Below are 23,848 nucleotides of genomic sequence, written 5' to 3'. Positions count from 1 at the left end.
CGATGGCATGCTACTACTGGGATATACTAAGCTTACAAGGATTGGAAGTCCAAGACTAGAGTCATATAGAATTAAATAGTGTTAATTCCCCGTGAGATAGGCTGGTAGTAGTAGGATACCTAATTATCCTGGCGTCTTTATCTTGTAAACTCCGAGCATATAGAGCCATCGCCACGTTGTTCTACTTTCGATTTACCCCCTCAGACACAGATCGATTAGCTTTGACATCTGTAGACACTCCTCGTCGCGCATTGTGGTGGTGAAAAGCTGAATCCCGCACGGGGCCCCTTCGACCGATTTATAGTCATCTATAGACGTTAGTCATGCTGCCAGAATCAATCGCTCGTATACCCACATTCTGGTGCAATTTGATCTTCGCCAACCTGGAAGGTGTCTGTAGCATCCAACTCGTTGACTTGCCCGAATGGAATGACACATGCCGGGTACTAATGATATGTCAGCTGGGAAACCCCAAACAGAGTGAAGACGGCATACATCAAGGCAGTTCAAGAAAATGGTGTATGGCGCAGGACCAAAGGCGTCATGGGCGACCGCTGTGTTTTGTGCCGGCGGCGCAAGACAAAGATCCAAATTATGCTGTTTCCACATCCCTCGGTATTCCTCTTTGAGTTCCGCGCGACAAGTGTTCAGAGCGGCTAACTTGGCTAAACGGTCCATCGAGCTCATATCGGGTAGGGATGGTTTATGGAACTGTTTCACCTTTGCAATCTGAGCGCCAATGTGCTGTAGTGCGGGCACCACAGGCTCGCCGGCGGAGATGACATGACTAAGAGCGCCCTGGTCTAGCCCGAAGATACCCAAAGCTACTTCATTAAGTTCCCTGATTCGGCACTCTTCGTTGGTGAGGCGAATAATCTCATGACCTTGTTCTTCCAGACGCTGTACGGCTTCTGCCAGGATCCGTTTGATTGGGGGATGCAATGGAAAGACTGGATGCTCCGGAACAAGACCAATTCTCAACTTCGGCTTCACCGTGACATTACGCCAGGGCACATCAATGACCGTGGAGTCGTATAGACTCGGCTGGATATCGAACACCGAGCTGAAAAAAACTTCGAGCCCGTCAAGGTCCGTGGACAAAGGCCCAGCACAAGAGAGAATGAATCGCATTCCGCTAGTTGAGCAGGCGCGAGTGCCTGCGTTAGGGACTCTGGACGCACTGGGTCGGAAGCCATAAGTTCCGCAACAAAGGGCAGGGACGCGAATGGAACCTGAAAGTCTGTCAGCCAAAGAAAGCGACACATTCGATGCATTGGACCTACCGCCCACGTCAGTGCCTACTCCCAGAGGTGATCCTCGTAGCGCAATTAAAGCACCCTCGCCACCACTCGATCCCCCGGGAGTCAGAGTAGTATTCCACGGGTTTAAGGTACGTCCGAAGACGTTATTATGCGAATCAAGTGCCTAAAGGTCTCAGCTTTGATACGATTGATACGATCATTGGATTAAGCAATCTCACCATCATCGTCTGGGGCACATTAGTCTTCACATAGATGACCGCCCCCAGCTTCAAGAGAATATCCACGAGCGGTGAATTCCCGGTAGACACCTCATCAAGGAAAGAAACCATGCCGATGGTAGCTTCTGTCCCTTTATAGTGAAAGCTGTCCTTGATACTCACGGGCAGACCATGAAGGGGACCGACAACTTGTCCTTGGGAGCGGAGTTGGTCGAGATATTGGGCTCGCTCAAGGGCCTCTGCAAACATTGTCTCCGTCAGACAAGAAACCTATAATGGTTAGCGCTTCAGACATGAGAAACCAAGAAATGAGGGATATACGAGTTGCTGTGCGATGGCAGCCCGCTTGCAGTATGCCACAGTAACTTCCACCGAGCTTAGACTCCCGTTCGCCAATGCCGCCAACAATTCTCGAACCGTGTAATCTTCTGTGATCTGCAACTCGTGCTTGGTCATGATGCCAGATTTGCGGATAATGTCATTCCGGATCAAATCATTTCTGTGGTCTGCTAGAGGAGTGTGCAGGGAAGCGATTACTTCGTCTGGCATACGCCATTCGGCTGGGATTTTGTTGGCGCACCGCTGTCGTTTCTGCTCGACCCGTTGCTGCCAACTGCATTCTTCGTTGGAGCCCATTCTCACTGCAACGGTCCGGTTTGATTGGAGAGATGTGGTGAGTCTACGAACTTCTTCGCTTGCACGTTCGGTGTGTATCTGACACTGGATGAGTGCAAAGCTTGAACCATAAACGATGTAACTGATTGACAGGGGACTTGAAGAACATGGGATTTGCCCACGTTATCTAATGCTCTGATGGCGTACGACAGCCGAGGCTCCGGAGAAAAAGAATCCACCGGCTCGGTTAAGACTCTCGTTGGCTCAATGCCTCTGCACTGTGGAGACCTCAAGGAAAAAAAAGGACCAGTACGGGTTTATGAATATTGAAGGAGAATCCACTTCGATTATCCCCACGGTCGCGCGCATTGAGGGCCTCTCTGATCTACTAAACAGTCCTCTGAGGCTCCAGTGAACAAGACTTGGGAAGCCATGAAATTCGCTGTGGAAAACCATGTACGCGATATTACTTCAGAATTATACAAGATACCTGAAGTTTCGCGGCGACTTCGAGTTGGTAATGGTGTCTGGTTCATGATAAGGGCCTTGCTCGTTGTCCCATACCATTTGGTGTTTGTGAGCAATATGGGGGCCCAGGCAAGATTGCTTGTGCTCGTTATGGCTATACGGCGATCGGAGATGGTATAACTGGCTGGAGTTGGAAGGACATCTTTAATGAGTTGGAGTACATTGTACCTCTTGAAAAGATCACAATTTGCTGTACCAGGATTCCTTGGGGCCGTCAACATGGTCGTAGCTTATTTCATCCACGGCACAGACGAGATTCGACAAAGGCCATTCACGGCCCGGAGCAACGATAGCATAGGTGAATTGGGCTTCCAAGGAAACTGGGTGGGCAGCTTCAACGGTCCAAGGAAGGGATCTGCCCCCTCTGGGTGGTGCATCGCGACCTCCGTGATAGAAATCTACTATGGGAATCCACAATTACGACGAATTCTCATGACTGACTTCCATGACGTGGCACTGACCCCTGGGTTGAAAGGGACACAGTCGAGACCTGAAAGAAGACCTTCTATGAGCCACAGAGTGAGGAACGAATGCACGTTTGGATGGTTTTGGCATAGATGCAGATGTTACCAGATCAAACATTCTCGGATATATACGGTCGAAGTCTCGGCATGGTCAAGCTTATGGGCCCCGAGAATAATACGTAGCATTCTAAGAACGTATACGCGTCCGACCACCGTTACTCGATGTGGATTATGCCGCCTATGCTTTTTACCCCAGGGTGATTCTCTTGGCCCTAATGCTCTGAATCATTATCCTGGGTAGTCGGTGACGCGGCAGGTTTCTGCCGAAGGGGGGAACGGTTCCGAATTTATGCATCGATGACCTCCCTTCGATTCGACATATGCGCGCATCGTTTCGTTTGATGACTTCGATCATTGTCCCACAGAAGTCACATATGTCAATGCGCCCCGACGAAGAAAGGGGCGAGTCCAGAATCTCCCGGAATTTCTGGACATCACCACGGATACAGAGAGCTTGCAATATTTCAAGGGTGGCGCGTGGGATTCGAGTTGGAATGTGAGGATGCTCGCTGGGGTGAGCAGGAGGGTAATCTGGCGGAGGCAATACATCCATCGCCGGTTGGATCATAAACAAGGATGGCAAGGACCAACGGTCGCACTTCTGGAGAAGCTTTAAGTTATACACCAGGTGAGGAGAAAAGAAAGGGAAGTATTTAGAGCATTTATAAGTCACCAGACCTCGGGTGACATCAGCACCAGGGCGTCCAATAGAGGTCCATGCATTTTCCGCTGCATATTCGGACGAATTCACTGGCTACGATTATACGAAGACATCCGGTCCAGAATCCCTTCTCTCCGGTCCCAGCCAAACGCAAAGGCAGCCCCTGGACCAAAAGCACAGGTCGTCCCGGCCAAGCCACAGATGGCTTTCCACCATGAAAACGACGCCCCGGTCTGCTCCAGCCCACGGAAGTTCAGTGCAAGCCAAACAAAACCACTAGCCATGTAGATCACTTCGTCGTACTGGAGGAGACGGGCTATTTCTCCGGCAAGAGGTGACAGACTCCAGATGATCACGGAGACTAGGACACTGGCGAAAGAGGCACCTGCCGGCACAGAGAATCGAGCATGGATGAAAGTGAGTCCCGAGACCAAGGCAAATGTGCGGTACGCTTGGCGGATAAACCGCATATTCTTGCGGACCTTCTGTTGCGGTTCTTGTTGCTTCGAACAAGCCTTTACAAAAGCTTAGAAAGGGGTGTGCGAATGTGCTCAAGTGCATAGTAGATAGGAGCAAGCTGTCCGATTCCCTTTACCTGAAAGCCAATAGCAATGGTTACAGGGCTTTTGCCAGCCTTGTGTTAGTAAGAGCCTCAGGATTCACCTTCGACCCCAACAGAACACTCGAACTGAACCAGCAATTGGAAAGGATGAAAGATCAATTACCTCATGCCTTTTGTATTTCGCCACCAGGGACAATCTTTTTGAGAATGAAACTATTATTCAAAAATATGGTTTAGAAAGATATACCAATACCAAGCCTTCCGGTAGGCATGTGTTGATGCCGGGAGACAGATCCTAGCACTCCAGTCCGAGCTTTTCCAAGGGGTATTTGAAAAGCCACACAATCGGCATCGAGTGTGGTTGGGTGCCTCAGGTTCGATATTCGACTGCATGACTGCCACCGTGGTGATATATCTAGAGGTAATGAATCAGTCGCAAAGCGGTCAATATAGGGGAGGTTTAGTTTCTGTGCACGATGCTCAGCAGGATTTGTTTCGCTAGATTTATGTATATGATTATTCATCGGTCGTGATACCTCCGGCACGGCAACACCCGGTCTCCATCATAGCCGAGGTGTGTATTTGATAGCTTTTCCCTCGAAGACAAACCCTATTCAAGCGGACTTGGAGACCAATTATAAACTTACCACTCGTTCTCCGAAGTTCCCTGTATTTTATTATCATTTTATTTTCCATTTTTGGATTTTTGGATTTTTCTTTCTCCCCTCCGGCCTTACCACCTCAGTAGCAACTCGACCACAACTTACCAATATAAATGACAGGGATAAAGCCGATTCTAACCTCATCCGAGACAGAATCAATCAGTGATAAGCAACTGGTGTGGAAGTTGAACAAAGTCAGCTAGGCAGCTGCAAGTATACCCGACTACTGCGCAATTAAAACGATGAAGCCAATGGAGTTCGGGTGGATGAAGTTAACGGATCATCATGACGCGGGAAGTGGGGATAATCGCTTCTGCAGAAAAGTTTCTCCATAGCAGCATGCGGTGAATAGGCTATGAGCACTGTAGAGTCCTCCCCTCGTGTGCGTCTAGCATTGATGTCGTTCGTCGTAGAGGGTTGATCAATTCGTATAAGCGGGGACTTCCCCCACCCCAACCCTGACTAGCCTTTAGGACTCCGTATATGAAGAATGAGCCGACCATCGTCCCCCACTTGCACATTCAAAATGCTTTCTCTCTTACCGGTATTGATGTCAATTCAACCAATTCCACTTTCTGGTCGAAGATGGGGTTAGTCGAGCTGGTCTTAGAGACCCGCTGGTTGATCGTCGGCAGTCTTTTCATCCTCTACTTCTTGAAAAAGTTCCAAGCGTACTATCGTCTCCGGAAGTTCAAGGGCCCACTTAGCTGTGGTTTCTCCCATTTTCTGCACACCAAGGCCGTGCTCAGTTTGCGGTGCGAAAGATGGTATAAAGAAATGACGGACCAGTACGGTGCGTAATATCATGATCACGTGGGCCCGACATTCCCGTCTGATAGGATTCTGTAGGCTCCATTGTCCGGATAGGCCCAAATGCACTCATTACCTCATCGCCAGAGTTATGGGCTCATATCAACGCGGTCCGGTCTCCATATAAACGGTCCGACTGGTATTACCATGCGGCTCGGTTCAAGCCAGGCGAAGATCATGTTTTCAGTGAGACGAATAACGAGAGGCATGACCGGAGGCGAAAGCAGATGTTAATGGGAGTCTGTCTCCCCCCAGAAGGTAGCTTGTTCCAACCGCTGATTCCTCTATAGTACTCCGGAAAAGAAAATCTGTCGCTAGAATCGGACATCGACTTGCGTGTGCTGGACTTTCTAGATCTCATTCGCAACCGATACCTGTCCACGGAAGACTGTCTGAAGCCAATGGACCTGGCGAAGAAAGTACAATACTTGACATTGGACGTGATCAGCACGGTCGGCCTAGGAAACAGCTTTGGCATGCTCAAGGCCGATAAGGATGTCAATGACTACATCAAATCTGGAGAAGAAGGACTCTGGGTGTCGAACTTTCTGATGGGCACAGGTCTACACTGGATCATGCAGATTGAGTGGGTCGGGAGGCTTCTCGGGCCATCCACGGATGATCTGAAGGGCTTTGGGAAGATGATGGCCACGACCGGGCAGATGGTGGCGAAGCGACTACAGAGTCCGACCAATGCGCGGAGCGATATGCTGGCTTCGTTTATCAGACATGGGCTAATCGGCAACGAACTATGGATGGAGGCGTTTGAGCAGGTTCTGGCCGGATCCGACACCACGGCGTCGGGGATCCGCGGTATTCTACTTTGTCTACTGTCAAATCCGCGAGTGTACAAGAAGCTGCAGGCTGAGATAGATGGTGCGGTTCAAGATGGCAGAGCGCCTTCGACCGGTATCATTTCTGACGCCCAACTACGACGACTCGAGTACCTGCAGGCGGTAATCAGGGAAGGATTGCGGATCTTTGTACCGGTCGTCAACATTTTCGCGAGAGACGTACCACCTGAAGGCGACGAAGTGATCGTGGATGGGGAATCTGTTCAAATCCCAGGAGGTACTTGGATTGGGTATTCTGCGTTGGGCATGCATCTCAACAAAGCCACCTATGGGGAAGACGCGGAAGTCTTCAGGCCGGAACGATGGCTGATTGACGACAAAGATCATCTGGCGAACATGACGAGAGTCAATGATCTTATATTTGGTTACGGTCGCTGGAAGTGTCTCGGTCAGACGGTGGCGTTAATTGAAATCGGCAAGACGATTTTCGAGGTACATGATGAGCTCCCTCTCCTGACCATAGTTGGCCTTGACATACTGACTGTGCTGGAAGGCGCTGCGTAACTTTGATTGGGCTCTTGCCAATCCAGAACAACCATGGCGTAGAAAAAATGTCAACGGCCTTTTTGCTGTAAGTGACATGTGGGTTACAGTGACTGCAAGGGAGCAGTTGGGTAGCTGTCTCTAGTATGATATTCCTGGCAAGAGGTAGGGAAGTGATATTGCGAAGGAGCAAGCGCTTAACGTATTGAGCAGTTTACTGGAAGTGCATTGAGCACTGCAAGGTCAGATTCCATCAATCCTAAGGAGGTTGTGTTTCTCGACATCAGCTCCAGAGTTGCACAGGTGGGCCCAACACTGCTTTTGCGTGGAGCTCGCTCAATTCCACAAGTGCCAAGAACATGTTTTGGTGAGTTTGTAGTATCAACCACGTAGAACTGCATCTGCTGTTCTCGATATTTTCAGGTCGCCTGGTCAAGTGTGGGTGAAACGGTGGGCCTTGTCATAGTAAGTGTTCAAACACACATGGAGGTGGGTAGAGTTGGGCAACACATTTTGTATATTATGGACGGGCGAGTGCAAATATTTCCGCATCCCTAATAATGTATATCAAATCGGCTGCGCTCACGGATATGAAAGGGAACCTGTATGTTCCTTGCCTCACCCAATATTGTTCATTCACTGTATCAAGAGCCCAGGCTACAGAACAAAGCCACTACAATGACATTCATCACCGCTTCCCCCATGATGCAATCCACCAGCACTTTCTCAGCCGGTGTAGGACAACGCAATAGTGTACTATAATCGCCAATGCAAAAGGATTCGAGGTCGGGACCAAGGCAATAAATGTCTCCAGTATGTCGCAAATCCACTTGACAGCCTTTGAAACCATGTCCCGTGCCGTCTAGCTCCGCATATAACTTTTGTAAACAACAATATCGGCGAAAGCTTGGTAGTGTTCATGTGTTCGAGAGCACACCGTGTTCAGCTGCTTACGGAGAGCGTTGATCACCACACAGGAAGAGAAAGAGAGACTCGACTGTACTTCCTCAACCAGGAGAAAACCGCCTATTTCGCTGGTATGAACCTCGTTCATCGTGGGTGTTGCAAACTTGATCATCTTGCGGCTAAGCTTGAATATCTGAACAAGTCCATCTGGCGAATTGGCTTTGGTTTGATGCTGTGAGGCCGTGGTGTGATAAAAAGCCCAAGGATAGAAAGGTATATGAGCGCTTGGATACGAGACACCGTTTGGCGACACAGCCACCTAATGCGCGTGTCGACAGGACAGCAGTTCACGTTGGTAGTACCCCTTCATTACCGGTCGAACACTCCGCCCTTAACGCCTATTAGCATCAAGAGTATTAGCCTACACCAGGATATGATATATTCCAGTTCTGTGTGCGGTAGAGCTCAGCGTTAAGGTACCGATTAGGTGATATGTAATCTCAGGGGGCCGCCGTACGTACTTTCCAAAGACGAACAATCGAATCGCGCGTCTTTTCGACGACTATAGAACTGACTGTGGCAGTATAGGCAACGTAGGTGTAAGTCACACCCTGTGGGCTTCTCCTCTAATCGAAGCTCCGGGTCGTGCGGGGGAAAAGAAAGCAAAGAAACGCCTGGTTGAATTGGAACCATGAAAGAAAGATAATGCAGACAAAACTGGGCAAAGTATCAGCACATCGCTGATGCTGGAAGTTGAGGTGAGTTGCGCAGGGGCATATTTATGGATTCCCCAATCAGCTTTAGCCTCAGTCTGTTAATTCTGACTAAATATCGAGAGAGTCCGGTTTGTAGCCATACCTTTGACCCAGCTTGTAATCCTCACATAGTGACTTGCCTATGCCAAGGCTAACGTTTATTAGGGTTCTCGCGATGTTTACCTTCCGGTGTTTTAGGAGGTTGACCGTTGAAGCGACATGAATTGTCTGTTGCAGCCGGCTCTTTACTATCCTTTCCGCTATCGTAGCGATGTTGATCGCTCGGAGGAGATACGATACGCACTTTTCGGCCTTAGTCCGTATCTTTAGTCCTCTTAGAACGGGGAGAAGTCGTATGCAACGTGCTGGGATAATACATTGCACAGGGCTGGCTACCACAACCCTCAACGTGATAACAATCTGCCAGAAGGTGGTGGTATGATGGCAATTTACATGAGCTTGATTCCCGTTCCACGACCGCTCTGGGTGGTTAATTTTCTGTGAGCGTATATAAATCGCAGGCTCTTGCATGGGTTCATTTGTGTAAGCTCACAACTCACGTCGCACATGTAATCTGAGACCACCAGTAATTGAATCACAAACATATTGTATGTACAGGAGGGCGACGAACATGATATTGAACTGCTTAAGTGGATCCCAATTTCGGGAACCGACTCGCAATGCCTACCGTTTCTGTGAAGCCTATGCCGATCATCACGGAGCATCAAAAAACCCGGGGTTGATCACTTTCCCATTCTGGATTTTAGCTTATATTGTTCTGGATTTGTTGGAGCTCCCTCTGGGTACATTTTTGATTATTTATCACCTCACGCAATGATGTGATGCTTTCGAGGGTACGAAATGGACAGATATCACATGCATGGCTCATCAGCAAATCTTTTACTCAAGCTAGTTATGTGGATACTAGAAGAACTCGAGTCCACTCACCTATACATATATGCCAACCACCATGTTCCCTAATGCCTGGAACACGCCACAGTATTAGGAAGCAAGGCCATGGCTGATACACCGTCGTATCTCACCACCAAGGCTGGAAAGTACGCCCTGGGAGCGTATCGAGGACCTCTAGAGCAGCAGCATGGAGACGGATCCCAAGTCGCACATGTGGAGCTGACAGAGAGCAGCACGCTGAAGGGGAACGGAAAGATACGTCGGCATTGGATCCGATTTTGGTGCTGTTACCTGATCGGTGCCATTATCTTTCTGGCAATTTTCCTACCACTGTTGTATGTCTCACACCCATATATTCAGCCACCAAGTCATAGCTAATAGGTCCAGCTTTACCGTCATCATCCAGGCGATCTCCCAGCGAGTAATCGACGACGCATCTCTCGTCCTCGTGGAAGCTAAGGTCATGCAACCCCGGCCAGAATCTGTTTTGCTCAGCATCCAAACTGCACTTAGGCTTGGCGTCAACGTCCCTGTACGTCTTGACCCAAATGTTCTCCACCTATTCAACAATGATCAGCCGGGAAATAGCACGTATTTGAAGGTCTATAACGATGCTATAGTCATACATGGGAACGCGAGTATTGGAGTCCAGAACCAGCCAAGCCCGATAAATCCTGACCCATGGAAACATTACATTCGCAGTGTGGTGTTCGAGCCACATGCCCCGTTGTCTGCGTTTGGAACCACCAACATATACTTGGGAAAGCTGAAGAGTCACATCTCGTTGAAGAAGGACCTCCCTCAAAACAGTAAGTGTGGGCCCAGAAGCCAAAAAGACAGAAATGAAAAATAGTGAGCGTAGGAGCTAAGATTGCAGCTCTCAATTCGTTCGCTGGATTCTCGATCGAAGATCCCAAAATGCTTTTCCCGCCGCGAGATGACGGTGTGAATCTGGTTGCAAATGCGACGTTGCCTAATCCATCCGTCATGACCATAGAAATCGTATGTACTCACCCGGTTGGGTTATTTATCATATAGTGGCTAATGAAACAGTAGGGAACCATAACCATGGACTTGAAAAGCAAGGATCTCACAATAGGGAATGCAACTATCAACAATCTGACGTTGCGACCCGGCAACCACTCGACACCACTCGAGGGAGTGGTAGATATGCACACAGTTACAGAGAATCTCCTGCCTCTGCTACAGGCGCAAAGAGACTCTTTACGGAGCGGGTATCTCAGCCTCGATGCTGTCACGCGAGAGGTGGAATATGATGGCGTCATGATCCCATATTACACTGAGGTCATGCGTGATTTGGTCCTTTCGGCGAAGGTACCAGTCAATGATTTGCTGATCAACTCGGTACAAGGGATACTTCACGACAACAGTTCCGGTCTCCAATCGGTACTGGATGACATTAGGGAACGGAGTGCGGCGAAGGGAGACATCACATCAAGCGTCGGTATCAAGCATCGGAGATGATACAAAACCTTATGAACCCTAGTTTAGATCACGTTGATTCGATAATATATTATAATTCTTATCTCTGATAGCCATTGTGTGAACATTTGGCGATTATTCTACCGTTGCAGTTTCTTATACTGACGTATACAGTCCGATGCGAGGGGGATATGTCACCGTTTTTACACTCCGTGTGAGCGTAAGTACTCCATATCTAAACATTGTTGATGACGGACCCAAAACATACAGGCAGATCTGGACATCCTTGTTCTAAGCCTGACTCACTTTCTTTTGGCTATCCAGCTCCAGTAGATTGCATATGCTAGTGGTAGGGTTCGTACAACAACGCTACGGGGCAGGTCTGACATAAGTCTGCACGATTTGGGAAAGTCTTGGTTGGCCTTCGGGATTCCAGACTAACTGATAATCAGAAGTACCGTGTAATTTCGGGTGCCTCTGCTTTTTACATCGCACACGGTATATATGTAGTTCTCAAGCACGCGACTGTGATACACAGCTAGCTATTCATATCTTCGACGTGTTCAGCACCGTCGGGATAGCGATGGTAACTTTTTTTTTTTTTTTGAGCAAGAGGATCAGCGTTTGATTGAGCCATCCTCATCGGCTGACCTTGACCTTTCTATGCCGAGCGTCCCGTAGCATGCTTACCTTATGATGGTGCACTGTAATTGGATGGATAATTCTGTTGCTGTATTATTACTGCATTAGAAGAATTCAACTTGCCCACGCACTAATCATATCGGTGTGAGTAGTACCTATACCTGATAGCACATAGACATATGACACAGGCTCATCGCGTTGGCCCATACGGCGCTGATGGTAGTGAAGTTAAGCACAGCTAAGCAATAGAGTCGTTCAGCGCAACGAATTAGAGACATAGGTTGCAGGCAGGCTCTTTGTGATGTGACCAGCCGCCGAGATGATCTTCCTTCTTGGCAGCTGAAAATTGATGGAACAGACTCTCATGTGAACAGCATCGAGAAGGGTCAAATTTCCTAAACGTGGATGGGGGACGTGTGATAGACATGTCTCTACTTGCCATGACACGTAATGTTGTGACTCTCTGACGGTTAGCAGAAGTCCTGCAAGAGTGCGCGTTGTACTCCAGTCATGTTGAGATCAACGTACCAGGCGCACTGGCAGGTAAGACTTTGACGGATCTGCCATTGTCGCATCAGCCCCACAGCCTTGTTCGAGGACCAATAACTGAGCCATATTACCCAACCGCTCTTCTGTCAATAGACGCACGAGCCAAACAGAATCCGAGACAATAGTACAATTTGAGCTTCACCTCACCAGAGTACCTCGGCTTCAATATTAAGCCCGGTAATATCACAATCTCATCCCAATAGCCTGTCAGTGTCAACATATACAGTAAGCCGAGCAAGTCCGCATTGAAGGCCAGACGTTCCAAGGCCTTATCGCCACAATGCTACAACAGGAGTTATGACATCAACTTGCTGATCTCGAACGTGTTGGTAGAATGGGAAGGAGCGATAGGATGTACCCCGGTGGTGGTAGATTGGTGTTGGTGTGAGGAACGATTAAATGTGGGAGATATAAATATGCTCTTCTTTTGAGCTATCATTACTATCATCAGATTCATCAAAACATCCAAGGAACACAATCGCTTGATATTTATCAACAACATCATCACATCACAACACCACGAAACGCGAGACAGAATGAAATCCCCTTATCGCTGCCCTCACCGCTCTGGCCAGCGCCGCTGCCATCACCCAGCCTGCAGGTTTGGTTGAACGTGACTATCAACAGTGTATGTTATTGTCTCCTATCATATCAGCATGTAGGAGAGAGAAGGCTAACACGATCGTAGAGTTTGGCGCTTGCAAGTTGTCGGACGACTGTTGTGGTGATCTGGTATGTTATACACATACATGAGGAGAGGGTATCTGTGCAGATATCCCATCCGCATAGGCATCAGGTACTTGTGGGTTTTGCCCCGGGAGGATCGGGCGTTCCCAAGTAACGTTTAGGGCGTGTCAGCAGTTGGCCATTGTGTGCCTGTGATTCAATCTTCAGTCAAGGTGGACAATAACTTTTAGTATTTGGCCATATGACAAATGGAAGGATGACCCTTTATCTCATAAGACCATTCAAAGTATTGACGATAGCTTTATGCGCCTACTTCTATTTGCATAACAATAATACATTCAATACTGGCAGAGGCCGGAACAGCTTTAACGCTCATTGTACCGGCCAATGCCAGGGAATTGAACATTTGTATAAGTACATTATATTTAACGGTTCCCCTAGGAGAGGTTGAGTTAAAATAAGGAGCCCTTCCGATTCAGGCAACTAAAGCGAGTATTTGAAGTACCAAAGGTCATTAGTCATATATTTAATACATGCATATGTACAAGGAACAACGCGGTGTGACACAGGCAAGCGCTAGATAACAGAGTGGGCGCCCCAGCCGACTCCAGGTAAAATCACATCAGCCCTTCGCTCGCCGCGTTGTGCGTTTGTGTGGGCTTCCAGAGCCCAAATGAATCTTTCATTGACTGGTGTAATTTAGAAGCTCCGCTGGACGGAGAGGTACTCGGAGCCACATCAACGGGAGCCATGACTGGAGATATTTCGAGCCCCATGGAGTCAACCCGGTGAGTTGCGAGATATACAAGCTTTCCCAAGACTGCAAATTCCAATTTCAACTTTATACTGTATACGGTTGCCTTCACAGGCACCTGGACGTAGTAATAACCCGAAAACTGTAGCACCAAGAGCGCAATATCCATCGAAATAACAGCGAGATTCATCGCCAGGATCTCGTACATAGTTCGGTTGCGATGGCGGTCGTATCCCGGGCGGAGCCTAATCAGCTTAGCGGTTTCGACGATCCAGAAGGTGGAGATGACGCATTCCTGGACGGAGAACCAGATGACCTGGATGACCTCCATGATGTAGAAGGCCCTAGCCCATACTGTCGGTTTCGAATAGGCAGTGGCGAAGTAAATGATGGACATCGGCGTGGCGAGGAGAATGGTATCAATGATGATAATATAGCGGAGGTAGCGGAGAACACGATCATTCCGCGACACGAGATGTAGCCGGGAGTAGAGGACGACGCTTTGCCCGCCGACCATGAAGATCCACCCCAGGTCGATCATGACGAGGATCACCCATAATGGGCTCAGGTTGTAGAGGTCAATGATGGCACCTATCGAGAAGGGTATGACCCCCACGGCGGTTGATAAGAGCATCGACCAGAAATAGATGCCATGATGATGATGGAAGTTCGCCAGGATCAGGATCAGAAGCTCAACCGCGTTGTATAGAGCGATTGCGAGAAAGACCACGCTGGTGGTTTTGATGGTGAAGGTGCCTCGTCCACCTAATGGTTCTAGCCGTATGGCAGCCTCGTTCGAGGTTGTGTCCATGGAATAACGTTCGCATTATACGCCGGTGCATCTGATGACTGAGGCAAAGAACTTGGATCTGTCAAAATTCTTGTGTGGAAAGACGTATGGGTTTCGCAGCGAGCGTGCGTTCATGTATCTTGTTTGAGGGGAGGGGGAACTGCATGGACATCCACGGATTTCATCTGGCACTAGATGAAAATGCGGGGAGCAATGAAAGCTCATGAATCATGTCGATGTGGGGGGTTCTCGTGGACTAACTAGACGACGTGTCAAGTTGCTCGGATTCGTCGAGGAGGATCCACTGCTCCAGATGAACGATTTGGTTGGACTTCCACCGATTCCAATAAGCTCCCGTCCCCCACAATATGGGGAGACAAACAATGTGGAGGACTTACGCATTGTGTTGGGTGAATTAGGATTGGTACCGCCATAACCAATGAAAATCTTGCCAGATCCATTCATTTCAGGCCCTTTACGAAGCCTCACTTGGTACCGGTGAGAGTCCGGCAGAGGCCCTTACTGAGCTTAGAACTTAGGGCACGACGAACACGGGCCGCAAATGCCAAGTCGTCAGCGCCGCCACTCGGTTTGCCCGCAGCCGGTATCGTCCTTTCGTGATAGCTCCGAGATAGAGACTTACCACCTCGCCGATAATTCTCTTGGCGACGTAATTAATCCCCAACGTAGTTAGATGGTCCTTCTACAGTGGATCTCTCCTATGGACCCAGTTTCCTGCGACAAGATAGGTCGAGGACAGTGGAACTAGAGACGCACGACGGTAACAGATCAACACTTCCACTAGCCGTGAGGTTCCGTAAATCGCGAGATACACTGAGTGAAGGGGACTGATCTCAGGCCGATAGCCTAATCTAGGTTTTCCGACGGAAAAGTTACGAAACTCTCCCGCCCTCTGTGCCTCCAATCCTCCACTTCTCAACCTGGTCTTCGCCGATGGAAAAGTTTTCAACGCGCCACCATCAGGGAAGAGAGTGTTTCGTTGCCTCGTCTCGGTGAGCGAAACCTATTTTTTACCTCTAGAAAAATGTCTCAAGTCTTCCTCCGCATATCACAACGCTAGGAATTTGATTACATTCAGGGGCGAGGACTTTCATTGGGAGGGACCACTTAGGTTGCATTAGGGTGACATTAGAGTTCCATTCCTGAACGGATGTCGTGAGATATGGGATGAGTCTCTCAGGACGGCCTTAGACTATGTCATTGCCCAAGCCCAGAGGTTCGTGTAAAAATCCTCTAACGGTATCAGTCTCGGGTGATCTGTATTAAAGACCTTAGGGATCGGCGATATTGAGTGAGGCAACCACGTTGATACACTTTTTGAATGCGGCTTTTTTGCTTGTTTATTTCTTGTTCCTTTCCCTCTCTGTCTCTCTTATCTCTCTTATCTCTATTATCTCTCTTATCTCTCTCTCATTCTTTGTCTGCCACTGGAGCCTAGTCGAAGGTTCAAATTAGCCCGGCATCAAAAAGCGGATCCAAGCGATCCGGTGGAGTCACCTGATTGGCCTGTGGCCGTTCCAACTCGTGGGTCTCATCAAATTTGCCGTTTGCATCTTAGCGGGTCAAGATGGGAGACGATCGAATGAGACTCTATCACAGCCTCAATTTCCCAAAGAAGGAAACAGATGCAGCGGTTAACCCCGCACCGCTTGTTGTCTGAGGCTGGTTTGCCCTAACTTGCCACTGCCACTGGGCAATGCCCTCTCCAGTCTCCGCATCGGGCATCCCCAAAAAAAGGCTAGTCGACCTGGGGAAAGAAAAATGGAGTCGGTCGGTTCGGAACGTTTCGTGACTTATTTATTGATTTTCTGGAAATTCGATTAAATCAATGACGTACGGTTCCCCCAGAAGCGTTTCCGAAAACGTTGGTATATAAAGTCCCGGGGTCGCGAGCTTCCCTTTACCCTAATATCATCACCCCTGGCAATTTGCATTTCCTCGCCTTCATCATGGATCCATCTTCAATACAGACGAAAGAGAAACCGATTGAGGATCCCAACGCCCTTTACCTCGAGAAAGGTGAAATCGTCGACGATGTTACCTACGATGCCGTGTTTGGAGAAATCACGGATGAAGGGCCGAACTACCGGAATGTACGTACATTCTCGCCGGTGGCAGATGCTATGGCAGCCAGTATGCAGGACTAACGAGACACTAGGTTGGCTTTTTCGGAACGGTGGTTCTCATGATGAAGACGCAGATCGGGCTGGGTGTTCTTTCCATACCAACAGCCTTTGATACCCTCGGCATGGTTCCCGGCGTGATCGTACTCATCGCGATTTCCTGTATCACGACATGGTCCGACTATATGGTCGGATCTTTCAAGTTGCGTCATCGCGAAGTGTATGGTATTGATGATGCCGGGGCGTTGATGTTTGGTACACCGGGGCGGGTCGTTCTCGCAGCCGCCTTTTGCTTGTGTGGGTTATCTTGAATTGACTCGCTCCAAACAGGCCTCACTGACATGGCATTAGACTGGATCTTCGTTGCAGGCTCCGGTATCCTCGGGATTTCGATTGGCCTAAATGCAGTCTCCACGCATGGTGCCTGTACCGCGATCTTTGTGGCGGTTGCCGCGATTCTAGGCTTTGCCTGTAGTAGCATCCGAACCCTTGGTAAGGTCACTTGGCTGGCATGGATTGGACTGCCGTGTATTCTAATTGCCAGTAAGTTCCCTTATACCTGTGTCTCCCCAGTCGATCGCTACTATCGACCTGAGGTGTTGATCCAGGCTGTGTCTCATCTTTCTCTAGTCCTCATTGTCACTATCGCCGTTGGCGTTCAAGACCGCCCGCCCACCGCACCACAAACGGATGGTCCCTGGGTTGCGGACTTCAAAATCATCGGCAATCCGACCTTCGCTCAGGCGATCACCGCGGTGAGCTCACTCGTTTTCGCATTCTCCGGTACTCCCGGGTTCTTCTCCATTGTGTCTGAAATGCGCGACCCTCGCAAGTTCACTCCAGCACTGCTTATCTGTCAAGCTGTTGTGACTGCGGTCTATATCACGATTGGCTGTGTAGTATATTACTACTGTGGATCCTATGTCGCCTCACCAGCCCTGGGCTCAGCCGGTGGATTGATTAAGAAGATCGCCTATGGACTTTCCTTGCCAGGTTTAATCGTTACTACCACTATTGTTACTCATGTGAGTCGAATCCCATTGATCATCTGTTGCAACACAGCTAATCATCTTCGTCCCACCTACAGATCCCAGCGAAATATATCTTCGTCCATCTGCTTCGCGGCTCCAAACACCTCATCAGTAATACCGTCACGCACTGGACCGTTTGGCTCGCCTGCACCCTCAGCATTACCGTCATTGCCTATATTATCGCCAGCGCGATCCCAGTGTTTGACGGACTTGTGTCGCTCATCGGAGCCTTGCTGGGCACGATGATGTGCTTCCAACCGATGGGTTGCATGTGGCTCTATGATAACTGGCACAAGCGGAGGGAGGGTCTCGCCACGAAACAATGGTGGTTTATGGTTTTCTTCAGTGTCTTTGTAGTCATTTCAGGAACCTTCCTGACCGTGGCTGGGACCTATGGATCCGTCGTTGGGATCATGGACTCATACAAAACAGAAGGTGGCTCAGCTGCCTTCACCTGCGCGGACAACTCTGGGTCTGTGTGAACTGTATATATAACAACAGAGTGTATGATTAACGGAAAGACAAAATGTGAAATCTCAATATAAAAATTCTAAAATCTCTGTCCCGTGCTGATTGTAGTGGTAACGCCTTCTTAGAAGGACTATGTAGGTCAGGGCATAGGATTGCCTAAACTATTGTCGGGCGGATGTGCAGGGTTTCGGTCAAGTCGAAGACTCACCTTTAGAACACAAAATGAGTGATGAAGGCAATAATACAGTACGACTGCAGTTGACCTATTCTAGACAATGTGGCTCATAAGTAGTACAACAGTGCGTGATGTAATTTCCAACCTTTAGCTCCCTGACTTCTAGGGCACAGGTATACAGGTCACAGCACTTGTTTTATATATATATCCTGGTTCGACTCCTATCGCTACGGTAATTAGATATATGGAAGTAGTTTTACCAGATCACGTTCCTACTGATTTGAAAGTGATGGGACTATAAGCAGTGCAGTCAACATACGCCGAGCAAACTGAGTACTAATTAATCTGAAGAAACCTAAAGAGCAAGCACAGTTTAAGAGAGAATGATTCGAGGTAAAATAGCCCCCAATCGGGATACTTTTGTGCTCATGCATTTACGACGGTCTTAGCGATATAGCGCGGTGGATACCGGCCAACAACCCTTATTATTGGACATCTTGGGTCTTGTCGGGATAGCCTACTGCAACTGGATTGGCGGGTCAACACCTCATTAAAATACAGTGGCCCTTACTTTTCTCCAAACGTCCATCAGGAAGCCGATCCCAAGGCTTATGGGCGACTTCCACAACGCCAGTGTGTTTAGCCTGCATAAGCGTCGCCCCGACGGCCCGCTTGGCTTCTTCACTGGTCGCGAGGGTCGCAAGTCAACGCAGGATCATCTGAGGGTGAGACGCATATTCCTGAGGCATAACAGATTAAATTGAAGACAGTGTCCCCCCAAAGTCGGCGCCAACATGGTCATGGCCCAAGTTATTCTTGCGCGCTCTCCCTTGCGATGGTCCGTTGATCCACCTGTGGTGCAGGAATGACGAAGGGACTTGCGAAAACTAACCATGGACAGTACAATATAGGAGCGCATTCCAGTAGAGGAGGACCCAAACTCTGCGCCACAAGTTATATTCTCTCCGGATTCCAAGTCCGTGCCGCCCGCTTTCTGGATCCCGGATTCAGAACACTCCGCTCCTCAGGTCTTCGTGCCAGATCCAAACGAAAAGTACTTGAATCCTACCGTGCAAAGCTATGGTGCACATCCTTCCATACCAAACCATGCGGCGAATCCACCACTAGCGACAGGACAGGCTTCGAATAAGAAGAAGTGGACCTGGATAATCGCCACTACGGTAGCAGTCGTGATTATTGTGGTCGCAGCCGTGGTGGGAGGAGTTGTGGGTAGTCGCAATGCTCACAAGGACAGCTCTTCAAGGTAGTTTCTTGCTCTGATACTTATACTCACAAGAGAAACAGCATTTGACTCTCCTGCAACAGTGACACCGCTGCGACAGCCATATCGTCGTCATCCGCCAACAACACGACTTCCAGCTCATCCACCAGCACCACTCTCACCAGTAGCAGTACCACATCCACAGATAGCTCAGCGACACCCACTCAGACGGATTTCGGGGTCACCGTTCACATGTACGCAAACGATACCTGTGGTGGAACGGACGATTCCTTCTCCGTCCTGAACTCCAGCTCACAAAAGTGCGTCGTTGTTCCGTCGAATAAGCGTTCGATTCGCGTTAGTCAGAACGAGTATGTATCGTAATTCATGAGCCCTAATCTTCAACAGCTAACAGTGTGCCAGTGGCTGCAATGTGACCACCTGGAGTGGCAGTAACTGTGCCGGCAGTTCTTACGATGTGCCAGACACGGACTGCCATGCCGTTCTGTATGCGGCCGTGTCTGTAGATTGTTAGCATGTTAAGGTCTTATCTAACTAGGCGATTTTGGAATATTTTAGTCGAAAGCGATTTGAAGGGCTGGAAATGCCAAGACAAAGTCATACTACATGATCTGCATGGCAACCTTCGCACCTTCCGCGAACGTACGTAGAGGGGAATAGCTTCAATGTATGCGCTGGATAAATTACTAGAGCTCAACTATCAATGTAGATCTGGCCCCACTGCCAATATGACTACGGCTCAACCTGTGTATAGATTGATTCCTCCCTATACGAGTTCTCTATGTAAGCATGCTATATATCAACTGTCCATGATCGCTGCTCTAAGGAGATCCACAACCCTCATGCGACGGCACCACGTGTACTGGAGGCCAAACACTCTTAGCAAGGTCCTTATCCATTTTTAATACTCAGGGTCTCCTTGTGCAGCTTACCGCCAGTCGGTTCTTGGATATCATTGACGCCATGTCTCGCAACGCGGGCGATTTGGACGGATGCTGTCCATTCGCGTGGTATCGCCACTTGTCTACAACTCTGGATATTCTTCGCTTTCACCAGCACATTCACGAGCATGCTCATTGCGGGTATTGAGACGGACCAGGTCGCCGGCGGATTTCTGAATTACTTCTTTAATATCTTGTTTGCTTTTGCAGGGTATGTTCTATCCAGACCAATTTATTTCTTGCCCGAATTGTCCTAACAGTGTCGCACCATACATCGTAGAAAAGGGAGGTTATCTTCTCGACAACAGCACCAGCAGCTGCAACTTCTGTGGCACGGCCAACAGCAACTCCTTCTTAGCCGACATGAACTTAAACTTTGAGATTAGATGGCGGAATTTTGGAGTGGGCGTTCTGTGTCTTCCAAGAGGAAGCCTCAGGAGTGGACGCCGTCTTGACGAGCTTTCGTCTTCCCTTGCTGGAATATATAATGAGATAAAAAGCGAATAATTACTAGTTATATCTACTGCAGTCATGCTACCAATTTCAATCTGATTTCGTTGGTGATATAATTGTAGCTAGGTCTGGTCCATGTGTTGGTCCGAGGATTATATAGATCACTACTGCAGAGCTTTGTAGAGCGAATGTATCTAGAATTCCAGTACAATAGAAATACAAAAGCAAGGCTAGTACATGAAATACAAAATATTGCAGTAGATACAAAATTTTAGGATTAAGAATAATACATGTACTCCGTAGTATTCCTTTAACCAGGGATCCACAAGATGGTTGTGATTGGTCCCGTAGTTTTCTCTCTTGACTACCCGAATGCGGTAATTTTCATCGACCTCCACATCGAGGAGCCTCCGGTTCATTTACTATCACAACCTTCTTACTCCCAAATTCTCTCCGTATTATCCCCAAATGGCAACTTCACGTATACCAGCTAAATCAGACGTGGTGTGTCCATTCTTATCATGATTCCACTTTCTCCGTCTGGGAGCTATATCTAGAGGTCGCTCCCCGTGCCATCTTCAGACTATATTACTTCGTTTTCTAAGAGCCGGCGTCCTCAGCACTGTCTGAACCAGTAGTATAGCAAAGCCCGAATACAATGACTTCACGTGACGGGTACCAGTGGACTGCGACGACAGGTCTACGTCAAGGTGTACCATCTATTGGTGTTATATCGCCACCCACGAATGTACTTTCAACAACAGAGGACTGGGATGTAGTTGTTGTCGGGGCAGGATATTCGGGTCTCACGGCATCTCGAGATGCCTGTCTCGCCGGTACGCCATTCCTTTGTCGGGTCCTAATAGACAGACGCGTTGACTGCGAACATTACCACAGGACTCAAGGTACTTCTCATCGAGGCGCGCGATCGTATTGGAGGTCGCTCCTGGTCGTCTAACATTGGCGGATATCCTTTTGAAATGGGAGGCACTTGGCTAAGTTGGGGGCAACCTCATATTTGGCGAGAGGTCTCCCGTTACCAAATGAGAAGCGAGTTGGAACCGTGCTTCGATTTCTCTCGGGGCGTGAATCACTTTGAACTGCGCACTGGCAGCCAAGGCTCATCAATCTTTAGCCACTTGGAAGAGGTTTGTTCAACCCGCCATGAGAACCGTCTTACATGAGGACCCTCCGTTGACCCTTCGAAGGATGCACTCCTCGCCAGTGCGTTGGAAAAGTTTGTTGATGTAGACGGCGCAATGGGGCGCCAGATCATTCCCTATCCGCACGATGCCTTCCACAACCCTGCGGCCCGGCAATATGATGACATGTCAGCTTTGGATCGTCTCAATGCGCTGGCCCAATCACTTACGCCAAATGAGCGCGCTGTATTAGAGAGCTTCATTCTGCTCTGCAGCTGTGGGACTCTGGAAACTACAAGTTTCTTTGAATTCCTTCATTGGTGGGCTTTATGCGACTACTCCTATAAGGGGTGTCTGCAGCATTTGATTTCATATAAATTCAAGGGGGGTCAATCCAGCTTCGCTATCAAATTCTTTCGTGAGTCACTGAGAACGGGACGGTTATCATACGCCTTCAACAGCCCAGTTCAGTCGATCAATGACCATGGCGACAGGGTTGTGGTAAAGACCCGCGATGGTCGCCAGTATAGTGGAGCCCGTCTAATCTCTACTATTCCATTGAACGTGCTCAGCTCCGTCCACTTTTCACCCCCTCTAAGTCCACAGCGCATGGCTGCCGCGAATATTGGTCATGTAAACCAATGCGTCAAGGTCCACGCAGAGGTCTCTTGCCCTGACATGCGGTCCTGGTCGGGGATTTCATACCCTTTTAACAAGCTTGCCTACGCCATCGGAGATGGTACCACGCCCGCTGGAAACACACACATTGTGTGCTTCGGGGGTGCACATAACCACATCCAACCCGAAGAGGACGTTGAGGCGACTAAAATGGCGGTGGAGAACATGTCGCCTGGGAACATGGATATCAAGCGATTAGTAGGTTTTGGACATCACATATCGAATAAGGTTGCTGACTTCTGATCCTGCAGGTGTTTCATAACTGGTGCAAGGATGAATTTGCTAAGGGTGCATGGTTTTTTGCGCCTCCACAGCTTCTGTCCAAGTCATTAGACGAACTAAGGTGCCGGCATGGAAACGTGCTCTTTGCGAACTCTGACTGGGCAGTTGGCTGGCGCAGCTTCATTGACGGTGCTATTGAGGAGGGTACTCGGGCAGCGGTGACTGTAATAGAGGAGTTGCGACCAGCTCCTGCTGTACGTTCTCATTTATAGATATCTTCAGTATGATAGGTCATGATGATGTGAAAGGATATGTCTGTTAGCCACCCCCTTTCTTATTCCTCGTTTCGTTCGAAATCTTGGCATTTTGTACACAATGTATGTAGTATGAATCCGACGGGTGTAGTCAGCTTGTCTTGATAGCACTGTCTAATTGTATTCTTCTTTTCCAAACAAAGATACTGTAGTGTCTGGCTATATTCTAGTTGGTGGTGACATTTCGTAGCTAACGTAACTAACACCTCCAACTGTGAACCTCAGATAATGGCACGAGCCACAAGGGACCATGGTTTCTCAGACGTCATTGGACCTCCGGGATCCTTGATGTACCAATGTTTGCGTTTGCCAAGTCCGTGAAGGAAGCTTATCAGTGCAGAATCATCCGGTTCCTTTGCCAGCATTTTTCTCTTCTTTTTTACCCAATTTGGTAACCCTGGGAAAGTTAATTCGAAC

The 23,848-nt window shown here is 48.7% G+C and overlaps 8 protein-coding genes across 8 annotated transcripts; 5 read left to right on the top strand and 3 right to left on the bottom strand.

Annotated features, from left to right (window-relative positions):
• Window positions 1–192: 192 nt before the first annotated feature.
• AO090166000117 (putative general amidase) lies at window positions 193–2,116 on the bottom strand (the record flags this gene model as incomplete). The annotated part of the gene is made up of 6 exons (XM_001822839.3): window positions 193–308; window positions 356–446; window positions 496–1,232; window positions 1,284–1,425; window positions 1,481–1,750; window positions 1,802–2,116. 6 exons carry the CDS (start codon window positions 2,114–2,116, stop codon window positions 193–195), a joined length of 1,671 nt encoding a protein of 556 aa, XP_001822891.1.
• Window positions 2,117–5,617: 3,501 nt separating this feature from the next.
• Window positions 5,618–7,200, top strand: AO090166000116 (cytochrome P450; the record flags this gene model as incomplete). The annotated part of the gene is made up of 3 exons (XM_001822838.1): window positions 5,618–5,825; window positions 5,882–6,081; window positions 6,133–7,200. 3 exons carry the CDS (start codon window positions 5,618–5,620, stop codon window positions 7,198–7,200), a joined length of 1,476 nt encoding a protein of 491 aa, XP_001822890.1.
• A 2,657-nt stretch (window positions 7,201–9,857) lies between these two features.
• AO090166000113 (uncharacterized protein) lies at window positions 9,858–10,605 on the top strand (the record flags this gene model as incomplete). Its single annotated transcript, XM_003190177.2, has 2 exons — window positions 9,858–10,087; window positions 10,140–10,605. 2 exons carry the CDS (start codon window positions 9,858–9,860, stop codon window positions 10,603–10,605), a joined length of 696 nt encoding a protein of 231 aa, XP_003190225.2.
• A 65-nt stretch (window positions 10,606–10,670) lies between these two features.
• Window positions 10,671–11,237, top strand: AO090166000112 (uncharacterized protein; the record flags this gene model as incomplete). Its single annotated transcript, XM_023237091.1, has 2 exons — window positions 10,671–10,754; window positions 10,809–11,237. The coding sequence occupies 2 exons, from the start codon at window positions 10,671–10,673 to the stop codon at window positions 11,235–11,237; spliced, it is 513 nt and encodes a 170-aa protein (XP_023091958.1).
• A 2,453-nt stretch (window positions 11,238–13,690) lies between these two features.
• AO090166000109 (uncharacterized protein) lies at window positions 13,691–14,638 on the bottom strand (the record flags this gene model as incomplete). The annotated part of the gene is made up of 1 exon (XM_001822835.1): window positions 13,691–14,638. The coding sequence occupies one exon, from the start codon at window positions 14,636–14,638 to the stop codon at window positions 13,691–13,693; it is 948 nt and encodes a 315-aa protein (XP_001822887.1).
• Window positions 14,639–16,587: 1,949 nt separating this feature from the next.
• AO090166000107 (uncharacterized protein) lies at window positions 16,588–18,274 on the top strand (the record flags this gene model as incomplete). Its single annotated transcript, XM_023237090.1, has 5 exons — window positions 16,588–16,731; window positions 16,797–17,058; window positions 17,113–17,304; window positions 17,392–17,786; window positions 17,849–18,274. 5 exons carry the CDS (start codon window positions 16,588–16,590, stop codon window positions 18,272–18,274), a joined length of 1,419 nt encoding a protein of 472 aa, XP_023091957.1.
• Window positions 18,275–20,705: 2,431 nt separating this feature from the next.
• AO090166000105 (uncharacterized protein) lies at window positions 20,706–21,155 on the bottom strand (the record flags this gene model as incomplete). The annotated part of the gene is made up of 2 exons (XM_023237089.1): window positions 20,706–20,795; window positions 20,934–21,155. The coding sequence occupies 2 exons, from the start codon at window positions 21,153–21,155 to the stop codon at window positions 20,706–20,708; spliced, it is 312 nt and encodes a 103-aa protein (XP_023091956.1).
• Window positions 21,156–21,733: 578 nt separating this feature from the next.
• On the top strand, window positions 21,734–23,389 carry AO090166000103 (flavin monoamine oxidase family protein; the record flags this gene model as incomplete). The annotated part of the gene is made up of 4 exons (XM_001822832.1): window positions 21,734–21,911; window positions 21,973–22,223; window positions 22,284–23,093; window positions 23,147–23,389. 4 exons carry the CDS (start codon window positions 21,734–21,736, stop codon window positions 23,387–23,389), a joined length of 1,482 nt encoding a protein of 493 aa, XP_001822884.1.
• Between the last annotated feature and the right edge of the window lie 459 nt (window positions 23,390–23,848).

Source organism: Aspergillus oryzae, chromosome 4 (assembly GCF_000184455.2).
Source record: "Aspergillus oryzae RIB40 DNA, chromosome 4".
Lineage (NCBI taxonomy): Eukaryota > Fungi > Ascomycota > Eurotiomycetes > Eurotiales > Aspergillaceae > Aspergillus > Aspergillus oryzae.
The sequence above is the reverse complement of the archived record's forward strand: the minus strand, read 5'-3'. Positions and strand labels throughout refer to the sequence as shown.